A 16,043-nucleotide genomic window follows, 5' to 3' on the forward strand; every position below is an offset into this window, starting at 1 on the left:
GATATGATAGACGCAATAAAAATTAAATTGATAAAAATTAAACTAAATGTAACTTTTATCATTTATAAAATATACGTAATTTAAGAATTTAATGCAAAAATAGTAAACTTTAAATATAATCAAAAATTGTATATTACAAAATAAATATAAATATATCAATTATAATTTTAAGGTTGTATATAAATATATGCATTTTCACAGCTTAATGCAGAAATAGTAAACTTGCATATAATCAAACAATAATATATTCCAGAAAACAAACAAATATAAAAATAAAAGAAAGAAAACAAAACAAAACAAATAGTCGAGGACTGTACCAAAAACAATCTGTGGCCGCTAAATTATCGTTCTTTTACGATGAAATAATGAATTATCTCCGTTTATCATTTTTGGAAATTCGTCTTCGAACTGGGTTTCGAAAACGAGACCTTCCACGTACGAACTTCACCGTCAAGGCTTCCGCTAATAACCGAAACTTCATCCCTATGTTCATCGTCTCTAACCGCCGTCAACGACTTCACCGGCTTCTGATGACCATCCAGAACCGCCAAACAACAATATTTCCCCTCCACTCCACGTTGCCAAATCCTAACAGTCCGATCGGCTGACCCACTCATCAGTAAATCACCGACGTTGATTAAGCATAGGATCGCCTTCCCATGCCCTCTCAGCGCTCCCACAACCACCATGTAATTGGCGCTATCCTCCCTCTCCCAAACCAGGATCGAACGGTCACAAGCACCGGAGAAAAGCACCGATCTCTCGTCGTCCAAAGCCAGTGCGTTAACCGCTGACTTATGCTTCTCTAGAGTCGCCACCAATGCGTACCGCTTCTCGCCCGATGGTTTCGCCCACACCCGGATCCGTTTGTCAGCGGATCCCGTATAAACCGTTCCGTCAACGGATGCTGTTACGGCGTTGATGGCGTCGTCGTGTGCTTTAATAGACTGTAAACAACGAGCATCCGATGCTCGCCATATTTTCAATGTTTTATCCCATGAAACCGAGTAGATTAGGCCTTTATTAACGGCGAGTCCGGTAACGGCGTCGGCATGCTCGATCCACAACCGCTTAACGTGACGGCGTACACTGACGTAGTTCTTTGGGAGAACGAAGCGACGTAAACGGTCATTAACGGTAGGGAGAGCGGTTAAGAATTTGTGCTTTTTAGTCGTCATTTGCCAGACTCGGATCTTACAGTCCTGGTGAGCTGTGAAAATTTTTCCGTTACAGAAAGCAACGGACTTAACGGAACCGGAGGATGAATCCTGGCCGTTGTAAACATCGAGAACAGTGGACGTTCCACGAACGTAGACGCTGATTTCGTTAACAGAGGCTATATACAAGAAGTTATCCTGAACCGCAACGCAGGTGATCGGGTGCTTGGGTCGGGGATTAATTGAAGAAACGCTGATGTCGGAGACGGAGAAGACCATGGTCTCAGGGAAGAACTTCTGTAACGAAGGTACAGATGGCAGAGTCTCGAGGGAGAGGTTGCTAGGGAGGCTACTGTAGCTGGTATCACTAGAAGAAGCGAAAGATGACGTGGCGCTTCCCCGATTGTCGGAGAAGCTGTCGGAAACGATAATTTCTGATGACAGGTATGGGTTTTTGGGAAAGGGAACGGTGGAATCGTGGGTTAAAGTGGAGCAGGTGCTGGTGGAGCATGTGGCTAGCCATGATCGGACCTTCATGCCGGCCTTTTCAGACGAAAAAAATGTAAAACTATGCACGACAGAGAATAGAAGTTATTTGTTGTGGTTTATATATAGGAAATTATTTTTGAAACAAATTAGAAAGCAAAATATATTGCCACGTGGAGTTGAGCCAAAGGGTATGGTACGATCCGTTCTTGGGTTGCAAACGGACAATAGATTGCACGTCAAGATGGGTACTTTGGTAATTTGACGGCAGTCACCGGGGTTATTTTAGTCAGTATGTTTCAACTTGATGCTTTACAACTTTGAAGTGAGAGATATTGCGGTGGCTAACCGCGTCAAGGCGCCTCCGGCGTGGGCATGAATGAAAAATAAATCGCACCCTTTTAATAATTTGCTATTTCTTTTTCATAAAGGATATGAATTAGGAACATTATTCAGGCATTGAATTTAAAATTTAATATATTTAAAAATTCATTCATATTACATATTATTAATTCAATTGACACAGTAATAATTAATATTGCATTAGTATTGATCATATTGGTTTTCTTAGTTTTGATTATAAAATAAGTGTTCAAATTATATTATTTTTTAAATAGGTGTTCAAATCATTTTTTGAATCATTCAGGTGTCAATGATACAATCGTTATCATTTTATGTTTCTGGACCGTAACAACCATTAAAATTAATCATGTGTCACATTTGGATAATTTTAAAAAATATATTTAAAAAATAAAAAATAAAATTATATATTAAAAACCCAAAAATTTTGAAAGACTTTAAAAAATTCAAAATTTTGAAAACTCCAATTTCATTCTCTAAATCCACGTCGATTGTAGTCGTTTTTTTTGTTGAAAAAAGGTAAAAAGGTCGTCTAGCTTCATGTTCTGTCCACTATCAGCAGCTCCTCAGCTTCCTTAGGGTAATCTTTCATAAATTTGGTATCATCATGGTGCTTCCACATCTGCTTGGCGATGAAATCAACAACGCGATTTGCCTCTCTGGATATGTGTTTCAGACCAACTTCCCAATTTCTCTTTAATAATCTTTCGATATGTTACAGAATCGTAAGCTTCTTGTGTTCAGTCGATTTGTTCTTGATTAGGTTGATAGCTTATCTATTATCCGACTCTAGAATCACGTTTCTTTCTCCCCTCATCCAATCAATTCTTAAGCCTTCATGTGTGCCCCATAATTCTTCTTCCAAAATAGAACATATCCCTATTTTTTCCCAAAACCCCAACGCCAGTTACCATTACAATCTCTTGCAACAGCCCCACACATAGCTTCTCTAATGATTTGTCTTTTGGTTTCATCCGTGTTTATTTTACAATAGTTGATTGCTGGTTTTTGCCATTTGACTCGGGATTTATCTCTGCTTAGCGTGCTGACCGGATTAGTAGGACCCAAACTCTGTATTTCTTGGGTAAGCCTTTTAGCTTGTTGGATTACCGATTCCCTTTCAATCATCTATGGGTCGAAAATTGTCTGGTTTCTTCTCTTCCATATATACCAGATTACCGAGCTGAAGAAATTTGGCCAGTTTTCAACTCTTGGCGAAGGGGACTGGGTTGTTTTAAGGTTCTCAATAATTCAATTCCTGAAATTACAGTTTAGGAAGTTGTTTATCTTCTGGGGGTCAATCAAGTATGTTCATATTGACAACGTCCTAGGGCAGTATCTCAGCATGTGATTGATGTCCTCTGTTTCATAATTGCATATAGGACAATTTGCATCCAAAGACATATGTCTTCTTACTCTTCCTGAGTTGGTCAGCAGATTGTTTCTTCCAATTAACCATAGGAAGGTTTTGACTCTGGGAATGTTGTTGTGTTTTGCAATTATGTCCCAAAACTTGTCTTCCATATTATTATTGAAGTTATTTATCCACTTGTATGCAGATCTAACAGTGAAAATCATTTTCTCTGATTGAATCCAGCCCGTAGAATCTTCAATGTCTTCTTCTACTGGGGGAAGTGTGGCTCTCAACATGTTAATGGCTTAAGTTGGCAGAAGCGTTGTAAGTTTATTCCAATCCCAGTTGTCGTTCCGATTGATCATCTCCTTAACTTTAGTCTTTTCATTTTCTACATTCAATGGTTGATTGTAGAGTCTAGATAGAGGGCCTTTTTATCTAACCATATATCATGCCAGAATTCAACACGGTTTCCATTTCCAACATTCCAACATATGTTCTGCTTGAATTTTGTCCATAAGGAGCATATATGATTCCATAAAGGTGATCATCCCCTTTTTCAAGCTCTTCAGGTAGAATTTCTTTCATTTTGTACTTGATTCTCATCACCTGCACCCATAAAAGATCAGTCCGATTAGTAAGTTTCTAGGCTAGCTTAAAAATGAAGGCCTTATTTTGGAATCTTAGGTTTTTTAAGCCTTGACCCCCTCCTTTGATAGGTTTACAAAGGTTCTCCCAATTCACAAGGTGAACTCCCTTATGATCATTAGTGTTTCCCCAAATAAAGTTTCTTGTATGTCTTTCAATCTCATTGCATGTTCCTTTGAGAATTAAAATCGATTGCATGGTGTATGCAGGGATCGAATTGATGATAGATTTGGCGAGGATAATTCTTTCATCTAACGATAAAGCTTTATCTTTCCACCCTGTGAGTCTGTCCTTAACTCTTTGAGTGATGATGTTGTATGTTTGTTTATTGATCCTATTGTGCAGAAGAGGGACTCCCAGGTACTTTCTAATATTCTCAACCTCTTTTATGCCAATTAAATTTGTTATATTGTTCCTGGTCTACGCATTGACATTATTTGAATAAAAGATATTAGACTTTTGGAGGCCAACTTTCTGGCTTGAGCTAATGCAGAAATTATTGAGAGTATTCTGAATCACTCCAATTTGGTTGATGTTTGCTTCCGCAAATAGGATGAGATCATCCACAAAAAAGAGGTGAGAGATGTCAGGACCATTTCTAGATAGATTAATAGGTTTTCACTTTCCTTGATTAACTGATAATGTAATTTCTTGCGCCAATCTTTCCATACAGACAATAAACAGATAAAGAGAAAGAGGATCCCCTGTCTAATGCCCCGAGAAGGTTTAAAAGGTTCAATAAGTTCATCATTCCAATTAATTTGAATAGTCATGAAAGTTATACAGTTCATAATGGCCACAATGATTTTATTAGGCAACCCCGTCTTCTCAATGTTATCTTTAACAAAAGACCATTCTAATATGTCGTAGGCTTTTTCAAGATCTAATTTGATGGCCAACCACCCTTTTTTCCTTTCTTCTTTTTCATCGAATTAATCACTTCTTGGGCTAGAACAATATTGTCAGTAATGACTCTGCCCAGAATGAAGCTCGTTTGACTATTACAAATCATTGTGGGGAGAATAGGCTTAAGACGATTGACAATGATTTTAGTAATAATTTTGTAGGTCACTTGGCAGAGGCTTATAGGTCTAAACTGGTTAATTCTCTTGGGTTTATCCACCTTAGGGAGTAGAACCAGACTCATTCTATTAAGGGCTTCAACAATCTGTCCACCATTAAGACAATATTTGACCAGCGAGCAAACGTTTTCCCCAACGATGTCCCAATTGTTCTGAAAGAAAATAGCATGGAATCCATCAACACCTAGTGCTTTAAGAGGTCCCATACTGAAAATGGAATCTTTTATTTCATTATTCTCAAAAGGTCTATCCAGCCAGTTCCATTGGTCCTGGTTCAAACTAGGAAAAGGCCTACTGTTTTCAAGAGACTGTTTGATCAAAGGGTCACTAGTGAAAAGCTTTTCATATAAAGCCTTAGCATGATTTTTAAGCATATCTTGATCCTCACACCATGCATTAGAGTCTGTTTTGAGGGATGTTATAAGCTTTCTTCTACCTTTAGTGATTGCATAATAATGAAATTATTTGGTATTTTTATCACCGTAGTTGATCCACTTTCATTTCGCTCTTTGAGCCCAAAGAATTTCTTCTTGTCTTAAAATTGTGTCAAGTTCGGTTTTAAGTTCAGACTAGAGAGCTGCCAAATAATCTGAGTTTTATCTTTGTAAAGCTTTATCAATACCTTTCAATCTAGCCATAATTTTTTTCTTTCTTTGATTGATACTACCAAAAATTTCTTTGTTCCAAATTTTAATGCTCTGCTTGATATGGTTGAGGTTGTTTATAAGACTGTCATGTTTAGCCCATTTTTCTTTAAGGAACTGCCCAAATTCAGGGTGATCCAACCAAACTGCCACAAATCTAAAAGGTTTGTTTTTATTACCATTAAGGTTATTCATAGTATGGAGCAGAATAGGACAATGGTCAGATCCAATTCTGTCAAGGTGAAGAACTCTGGTGTCCGAGTATAGCTCTAGCCACTTCATATTCATAATGCACCTATCCAGCTTAGTTGGTAGAGCACAAGGTTCTTAAAATCTTTACTTTATAATCTAATTTATTTTATTAATTCTATTAAATTGATTATTTAATTTGTTTTTAGCCATTAACGGATTAAGAGAAATTTTCTATATAATCTAAAATAGTTAAAAAGTAGTATCAACATATTAAGAGAAATTTAAATAAATCGCCTTTGAATCATTTATAATTTTTTTTAAACAAAAGAGAACATTATTGGGATAAAAATTTTAAATTTGTATGGTAAGAGAAAGGAAAGTTGAAAACATCACCATACAACTTGGCTTAGCTGATTCAAAATCCAATTTCTATACCCCACATGAATGTATATTGGAAGTTCGAACCCTAATTTTCATTGGTTGTATCTACTTTTTCCTTTTGGAAAATAAACAATCCAAAGTTGTGCTAGTATGACCAAGTATGTCCCCACTTTAAATCTTCAAAGTGCAAACAATAATGCTCTTCACTGATATGGTAATATTTGGGTAATAGTAATGGATGTGTTGGACCCAGGGTGGGTGAGCGGCAAACAAGAGAGCCGGCAATAGCTTATGGCCATTCAAAGCAGAAGGCCAGGGTATCCTTGTTTGGTGTTTAGTGATTTAAGCTTTGGGCGCAGGATGAAACAAGGGATGGGTGATCAAAAAATTATAATTTATCATATATTTTAAATAAAAAATATTTTAAAAAGTTTGTTTTCTAACATAAAATCATATGTTAGTTCTATTTGAATGTACATGTAGACATGAAATTCTATCGGAATTCCAATCCCAACGTTTTATATTTGACCCTTACCCAATTCTGCCGAATAAATCTCCCTCATCCTTCACCTAAGCATCAGGCAATGGCAACTTGTTAAGGAAACAGCAAACAGGGAGTATTAAATAATAATCTTTAATAATAATAAAACATTGTCATTAATGTAATTTATTCTTAAAATAAAAGCATGAAAAATATATGAATTAAAGTAAATTAAGCATACACAGCAACCCTTTGTTAAAGACAGCGAGATGACGGGGTCCATGGGACATCTCTCTTTCAAATTTTTAATTCCCACTTCAATGTTAATAAATTCTATAATTTCACTTTTCACTTCTATTTTAATACCAGAAGCATATACTTCTCCCTAAAGTAATGTCAATAGGTCACTTATTCTTATGAACAACAATATAATTACTCCACAACTTGTAACTTTATAAGCCATTAAATGCCGATGTTGTATATAGTTAGTCACGACATGATCCTAAGAAATATTTTTTTAATTAAATTTAAATAAATATATTTCTATTGTTAAAGTAATATTTCGAAACAAATTTAAATTACCAAAGAGTCTTTGTCAAACATTACCTAATTTCAATCAATAAAAAGCTCAATGTTTGGATAACATTATTCACTGTCTTGGATTACTTTATAAATCCAACTTGTTGGCCTAATGAAAGCTCCATTTTTGGCTTTTATTTATAGATGCTTTTTAGGTTAATTTCATAATATATACACACACGGGTTCCAATTAATTGGATCATAGGTTAAATTCTGATCTACTATGGTTGAATAAAATAAATATATACACAGGAGGATTTGGTCCCCTCCATCTAGCTTGGAGAAAATGAGCCAATGGTTATAAAGTCTGGTCTTGGAAAGCATATGAATATAATCCGAGTACTCAATTTCATTGTACTCCAACTCTTCTAAGCATCAACTGTTTGTGTGTATTGTCGAAATGTAACGACGATACGTATAATGATCATATAATAAAATAAATAATAGTTCTTTATATATTTCTTTAAGAGAAAATTATAAATACAATAGGGGAATTTTATATTCTTTGGATAATTAACAATTCTATGATATGGCCACTAATAAATCTATGCAACAAGTCAGAATTAAATCTATTATTCGAAGCTAAATTTATCATATGAACAGTTATCATGACTATTTTTTACATAACATTAAGGACTAATGTATAAACAATAATACAAGATCAAAAAAGGATTTTTTTTGTCCACTTTCAAGAATTTTCTTCCTTTTGTAGGTTTAACTGCTTTATTATTCATTTTTTTCTTTTGCTCACACAATCATTGATTAAAACATTTGCTTCAAATTTTCAAAAAAAAAAAAAGAATTATTTATAGTTATTATAATCAAAGTTTTATCATTAGCAATTCTGATTTGATAAGTTTAATAAAATAATAAGAGAAAATGATAAAATTATAATAAATGTAATAGGCAAAATTCTTTTGTTTTCGTCAACGTATCACGAGGACGATGATAAATTTGAAATGTTTTAAAGAGTTAGATAACATAAATCATTAGTTATTATTTTAGTTTAATTTAAGTACAATTATTAAGAATGTTAAAAATAAGGTAAATTCTCAAGCCTTACATTACCAGAATTATTTAAAATAAAACAATAAAGACGTTTCTTTGTATTTTATAAAAAAATGATTATTTTTTTCGAATAAGCTAAATTGATTACAAAGTAGTATATGTTCTAAATAATATTAACCATTTGACAATAAATACTCAATCACCCTGCTGCAGTAGCTGATGCTCGAATCCGTAACCTTTAGGAACAACAACGATTCCTTTAAACATTGAGATCGTGGGATCGTGGGAACAACAACGATTCCTTTAGGAACAACTACCCATCCAGCTCAGTTGGTAGAGCACAAGGTTCTTAACCTTGAGATCGTGGGATCGAGTCCCATGGAGGGCATTTCATAATTTGGAGGTCTCCTACGGAAGCTACTCTTAACCTAGTGTTGGGGGCAGCCTACTATCTTACCTCCCCTTTACCCCATTACATATGGGAACAAGGGACAACCAACCAACCAACCATTGAGGTAAGTTGGTTTGTGAAAAAAATGATTATCTTTGTATAATTAAATTCTAGCATTATTAATATATTATTTTATCGATTAAAAATTATTATTTTTAACATAAATATAAAATATAATATTTTTATTGATAATCTTTCCCCCATCTAAATCTCCGGTAGAAACCCATAATATATCCACTTTATTAGTGGGATGAGTGAGTAAAATTCAACTCAAATAGAAAAAATTAAAATTTTCATTTCAATTTGGTTTTACTCGTGATTTAATAAATTCAACTCATTTTAAAAAATAAAATTTGAGTCGAGTTATAAAATAAAACTTGAATAATTCAAAATTGTTAATAATTAGTAAATTAATTTTCAAGTTAAACATAGTCTTTCAACTATATATATATATATATATATATATATATGAAAAATATAAAGAAATATATATTATAAATATTTACAATTAAATCTAAACAAAAACTCGAACAACTTAATATATATATATATATATATGAAAAAATATAAAGAAATATATATTATAAATATTTACAATTAAATCTAAACAAAAACTCGAACAACTTAAATTGACTCGAAATTCCATGAATTTGATTCAATTTGATAGAATTTCAAATAAAATTTGTGTTATAAAAATGTTTAATTCGACTCTATATTAACTCCTAATTGGTAGTGAAAAATTTTGGGTTTCAACTCTTTTGGTGTGGAGATGTAATCGGGAGGGAGCAAGAGAGAGAGAACCCTACTACATTTACCCCCTTGAGAGAGCAGCAGGTTTCGATTACAATGGAAGTTAATGCGACAACCGAATCTGAAACAAAGTCAGTCTGGTTCTCCTGAAATTTGCAAACAAGCAGGCTCCTGTAACACTGACGGTCTCTATATCTCATCTGATCACAGCTAGACCACATATTTGTCTTTGCATGCAACATCTCCAAACACGGGAGAATAATATAATGCTAAGAAAAAACACTACCGGAATTGTTAATATTTTTTTTAATATTTTCGGTAGAGCGTTACTTAAAATGTTATTTTTTTTATTAGAAATATTAATATCGGACGCTAACTAAAATGTTATTTTTTTCTACAGGAAATGTTAATATCGGAAATATTCATTTTAAGTAGCGAAATTAATATTTTCGATAGAAAAAATAACATTTTAAGTAGCGCTATATCGAAAATGTTAAAAAAATATTAACATTTTCGGTAACGTTTTTCTTTAGTCTTATATTAGACTGTTGTACAACAGAACTACAAAAAACGGCTTAAAAACATGAAAACAAAACTGTCAGCATTGCTTGACACCAACCAGACGAGGTTGAAACCAAACTCAACTCTGTTTTGCCAAATTTTAACCTAAACTCAGAACCCAAAGCGGGACGTGCACGAGTATCAGGTGAGCCAGAGAGATGGAGCTTGGAGAAAAAACGTTAACGATTATGAAATTATGGTTCACATGGGGTGAACCGATTTCTTTCTTCTTCATTTCTGGGTTCAACCTGTGGCTAGTAGAAAAGTCGATTTATTAAACTAAAATCACATTTGTGACATTTGGATTCATCATTTATATCGCATTTGAAAATTCATGAGTCAATTTATTCAAACATTCTAAGTTTAAGGGTGCTAAAATTTAAATTATTTTTTAATAGAAACAATTAGTATTATTAAAAAGTTAAAATATCCAAAGTTATAATAAGGATTTACAACGGTCACGTAAACTAAATATATAATTCGGATATTTTTCTATAACATTGAAATTAGTCACTTTAAATCATATAAGATCCATGCATGGAAAATGTTAAAAATTTAACTAAAAGACTCCAACAAAAAATAAATACGAACAAATATGACTGTATTGACGAACGAAACACAAAATGAGATTAAAATATTGAAAGACCATCAAGAAACGTAAACCATAACCAAGTGTCATGAGAAACTATCCACAAACGCAAAATCATATATCCAAATTCAATCCAATGATACATGGCATGGAAGATCAATCATGACTACAAATAATAATCATCTTGATCAATCATGACGTCGTCAAATCTAATCCAGAAAAAACATAAAATAAAAGAAAAGTCACACGACTAATAATGAAAAACGAAAAATGTGACACAAAAAAATGACATAAACACAAAATTATTCTTATTAAAAAATTAATAAAACGAAAATTGATTACTAACATCAAAATCGATGCAAAAACGACTAAACAAAATTAAAGAAAAAAATTGATGTGATCCATAAAATCTAAATCATTTTCTATAATTTTATAATAACAATTGGGTAAAAATGTCACATTTGCCCTTATAGTAGATCTAATTTATCATTTTTACCTTAATTATATTTTCGCGTCAATTTAGTCTTCAAAATTATTTATAATTTAGTCATTTTATATTATTCCTCTAACTTAAAACCTTAAATTATAAATCATATGTTAATTTTTAGGGTTTAAAGTTTATGATTTATAAGTAATAGGGTTATGTTTTAGGGTTTAAAGTTTATAATTTAAGATTTAAAGTTAGGGATAGATAAAGAATGAAGTAATTGAACAACCTCGATAATTAAATTGATATGAAAATAAATAAAAATAAAATAATAAATTGAATCTAGAGGTAAATATAATATTTTTACATAAAAATTAATAAATATAATATGAAATAATTTATAAAGCAATGATATTTCGAGTATTTACCTGCAGATTGTAGGGTTTAGAGGCGGGGTGGCAGCAGTGTCAGTATGGGAATGCGAGGGTCAAAGGCAAAGCCTCTTTGTTGATGGCACAGGCACCGAGTTGATTTATTTATTTTAAGGTAGATTACATTAGTAGGTATTGAACTTTTAGCACACTTTCACTTTGATCGTCAACTTTTAAAACTTATTTACAATGATTCAACTTTTAATTCAATTTCATTACAATCGCTACCTTAAACAACGGTTAAGAAATACTAATCTGGTACGTTAAAGTATTGTCCAAAAAAATCATAAGGATCTAAATTTACAGTTATCGTAAAAGACTAATTTCTATGAACAAAATGATCATAATTAAAAGGATCTATCTGACTAAATAAATTGACATATTTAATAGTAAATTGATCTGATGATTGACAGTGAGGAATAAAAAAATTTTAGATTTTAACTTTCGATTAGGATTTTAAGAATATTAGAATTATTTGACAAGTTTCATTCAAATGAAAGTTCTCACTATTGAGATTACCGAACGACTTCTCAATTCATTTGATACTTGAGCTTTTAGACAATTGCCGGTTTGGAACGTTAAGATTTTTTTTTTTTTTAGAAAGACGAATTTATTGTGTCATATCAACATTTTTCGAGTGAAGATAACAAAAATTATTGTAATAAAAGTAAACTAGAAGTATGATGATTATAATCCAAGTTTAAAATTTAATGACCAAAGTGAAAATACCTAAAAAGCTTAGTCACTACCAAAGGAGTTTATCCTTTATTTAATTTCAAACATTGACGTACGTAGATAACCGAGCCAACCTCTAGCCGTTAACCAGAAGGAAGAAGAACCCCGATTCTGAACCAGATGGTACAGAAATCATGAAATATTGTATTTATCCTTCGGCTTACAACTGAGAGTACAATTGAAAGAGAGAGACACCGACACGCTTTTCTTCTGTTCATCATAGGGAGATGCTTCGGTTTTATGAGAAGACCCAATCTCACATCGTTTTTTTTAAACAAGTAAATCAAATCGATACAAATCAAACGATATTAATAATTTATTAATGTCTTAAAGGTCTTAAATCCAAATTGTCACGTGATTAATTTTTTTAAAATAGATATTATTTTAAAGATTTCGAATGAATTTGCATTCCGTTAGACCTCCATCACGCTATGATAGCCATCATCATCACCTTCGCCGTTGGCTTGGGCCGACAAGGGACCACTGACGAGGGATTGCAGCTGCTTTTGACCAACTATAGCAAGTGGTTCAGTCAGTTGTTTTCCATCTCGAGGCGGCGAAAATACTACCGGAAGGTAGTTATCCATTTCGCATGGGAACCTTGAGTTTCTGAAATGTTCTTTCAACGCCTCTAATCCCTGTACCAATAATCCATGCGCATTATAAGCTTTTCATCAAACAAGAGAAAAGTAACCGAGGGAAAAGAAAGAACCTGAACTCTGGCATAAGTAACTTCACAGGTCTTTCTGGAGTTGAAAACTTCCCAATGTTGATGATGAAAAGCCTTGTAAAGCCTCCATGTTGCTTGTGGAGATGTCATGTTCACGAATCCATACCCTACATTACACTTGTTGCTGTTTTTTCATTCGGAAAGTAAACAATTCAAAGCAAAATGTTAAGGAATTATGCAATACAGAAAAGATATTATACGAGGCACGGAAGGGAAAAGGACGTTACATGAAATCAACAGGGAGGTAGACAAAATCGTAGGAAGACAAGGGCTGATTGCCGCTGTCAGTGGCGATTTGCTCGTTGCAGTGAATGCAGTGATTGTCCAACATGTTCAACAACAATTTCTGACTGCAACATGCATTATTCAAAAAACCACAATTAAAAGAAGAAATAAGCTACTTTAGTATATTATATCTTGTGAGAAAGACTAACCTATACTTGTTGGGTATGTTCTTGATCATGACAGTGGTCCTGGAATCTTTGCAAATAGATTCTACCACGGCGTCTTCACTTATAAGGAAACGAGGATCGAACTTTTTCGCTTGTCTACCTTTCCATGGCTTGCCCCGACACGGCTGCTGCAGCTGTTGCTTACTTCCATTGCTACTACTCGACGTCAACGGGTAATTTCGGTTCTTCTTTACAGTCTTCTTCGGACCTCCCCCACCGCTACCAACCTTGTCTTCAACCCCTTCAGCCATTCCATTAGGGTTTCGTTCACTAGAATTCGTCACTTTCGTAGTAGGCGATTGGCTTCGATAAACAAAGGAATGGGGTATAACATTGTTTGGAAAAAAACTACGAGCCAATAAAGATGGTGGCGGCGGTGGCGCAGGAGGAGGAGGAGATGGGTACTTCGAATTTCTTGTATGGTGACTGTATTTATCTGTGAAAGCTTTAATATCACCATTAAAGAACTTCCTACTATATCCACCGGGCCGACTGAATTGGATTACAACTTGTTTACCGTTAATTTCTTTTCCATTCATTTCTCTTAATGCCTTAGCCGCATCCCTTACATCATAAAACTCCACAAACTTTTGGTGTTTTTTCAATGGCGTTTCTCTTAGTTCCTTCACTGGGCCTAAACAACAAAGTTAAAAATTTTAAACAAAGAAAGAGACCGCTAATTCCAACCGACCAAAAACGAAACTAAACATGGAAACTTAAATAATCGAACCGTAAAAAGATTAAAGATCGAGAAATGAACGGAAACATACCATAAGCTTGGAAAATATATTTGAGTTTCGAAACTGGAACGGAGGGATCCAAATTGAAAACTACGATAGTTCCTTGATTAATCCCGTCGGGAACAGCGTTACTCGCCGGAATAATGAAGTGCGCCGAAACAGGTCTCCCCGCTATGAGTACACGAGCGTTGGGGTCGCACCCGGCAGCAGATGCAACGTACTGGTCCAGGACACTGGTTTGCCGTTGCATGTGCTGGTCTACTATCTCCTTCAACGCTTTCTCAGCATGTCTCAGGTCGTAGAAATGGACGGTCACGGTCCCTTCTCGGACCCTTTCCATCTGAACCCCGCGTACTTCCCCGAACACTTCCAATTCTTTCCGCACCTCCGTCTCGCTCACATCGCATGGAACCGACGTCAACACCAAAGCCCTCGTCGCCGCCGCCGTCGGAGGAGGAAGTGAAGGCTGGGGTGCAACGTAAGGCGCTGGTGCAGGTGCAGGTGCAGGTACATGTACTGGAATCATAGCATGGAAAGGCGTTACGCCGATGTTGCAAAGAGGAACCGTCGGAGATGCAGCAGCGTATGGGTAGTAAATTTGGAGAGGAGTAAAGATTGGAAATTGGGGTCGGAAAACAACGTTGCTGGCCGGCCAAAACTCTTGTGCCGACGGGTCTAGGTTTCTAGGGAATCGGAGCGGACCGCTTTCATCCATGACAGTTTCAAGGCCGAGAAAAAGAAATCTCTCTCTTTTTTTCCTCCAACTTGAAAAAAAAAAGTAGCTGAAAAAATGTTTCTCTTTTATGAGTGCAGCTTAGAGAACATTTTCTTCATCTGCAATAGTGTCGCTTTCCATCTCCAAGAACACAATAATTTTCTCCGGGAAAAAAAAGATTGCTAAAAATGTCGTGGATTCCCAAAATGCCACCTCATGGGAAAGATGTTTGTTTGTTTTTTTTACAGGGAAGCCCCTCAGTTTTCTGATGTATTTGATAATGATCCTCCTTGTGATTTGGAGGTGATGAAGAATGTGAACCGTACACGTGGTGATGCAGAGGAAGTGAATGGTATGGGAGAGAGTAACAATAAAGCTGGTTCATTTTTGGTATTTTGACTACTGAGACAGTCAGAGTACTCTTTCCTCTCCTCCTCTGCTTTATTATCAGCACTGTTCACCACTATTAATTCTTTCACATCCATGTATGTGTGTATATATATACAATATACATGAGAAACTAATTGCATTTTTATAAAACTATTTTAATTTTATATTTTTTAAAATTATTATATAAAATAATTAAAGATTGACTTTATCAATAAAAAATAAGATATTCATTAAAAAAATAAATTAATTTCATTATTTAATTTTATTAATCTAACGATCTTAAAATAATATAAAATTAAAAGATTTTATACAATGGATATAACCATAATATGTGGTGTTATTAAATGAAAAATCTCAAATATCATTAATTAAAAAAATACACCCTCCTAAATTACACATGTAGGCTACCTCACATTCGAATCACATTTTAAATACTTCGTTTTTTTGTAGAACACGAGATTTATTAATTTTTCAGATAATTTCATTTAATTTTTTAATAAATATATAATATATAAATAAAACTCGCTTTTTATAAAACGAGAGGTCTGATCTTGTTTTTCACAGAACACATGCTCATCCTACGAGCAGTTTGGGGTACTTTTTTAATTAATATTGTTTGAGGATTGTTTTTCCAGTAAAATGACAAATTGGAGGTTTTTAATTTAATAACACCTATTACTTTATTATATGAACTATATTA

General features: G+C 34.1%; 2 protein-coding genes across 2 annotated transcripts; both read right to left on the bottom strand.

Annotated features, from left to right (window-relative positions):
- Positions 1–328: 328 nt before the first annotated feature.
- On the bottom strand, positions 329–1,742 carry LOC120182629 (protein JINGUBANG-like). The gene has a single exon (XM_039187553.1). It carries the CDS (start codon positions 1,692–1,694, stop codon positions 384–386), a length of 1,311 nt encoding a protein of 436 aa, XP_039043484.1. The 5' UTR covers positions 1,695–1,742; the 3' UTR covers positions 329–383.
- A 10,987-nt stretch (positions 1,743–12,729) lies between these two features.
- On the bottom strand, positions 12,730–14,953 carry LOC120182643 (protein terminal ear1 homolog). Its single transcript, XM_039187561.1, has 5 exons — positions 14,269–14,953; positions 13,481–14,132; positions 13,274–13,396; positions 13,029–13,170; positions 12,730–12,954 (listed from the first exon to the last, which is right to left on the bottom strand). Exons 1-5 carry the CDS (start codon positions 14,951–14,953, stop codon positions 12,730–12,732), a joined length of 1,827 nt encoding a protein of 608 aa, XP_039043492.1.
- Between the last annotated feature and the right edge of the window lie 1,090 nt (positions 14,954–16,043).

Source organism: Hibiscus syriacus, unplaced genomic scaffold, assembly GCF_006381635.1.
Source record: "Hibiscus syriacus cultivar Baekdansim isolate YM2019G1 unplaced genomic scaffold, ASM638163v2 tig00112699_pilon, whole genome shotgun sequence".
NCBI lineage: Eukaryota > Viridiplantae > Streptophyta > Magnoliopsida > Malvales > Malvaceae > Hibiscus > Hibiscus syriacus.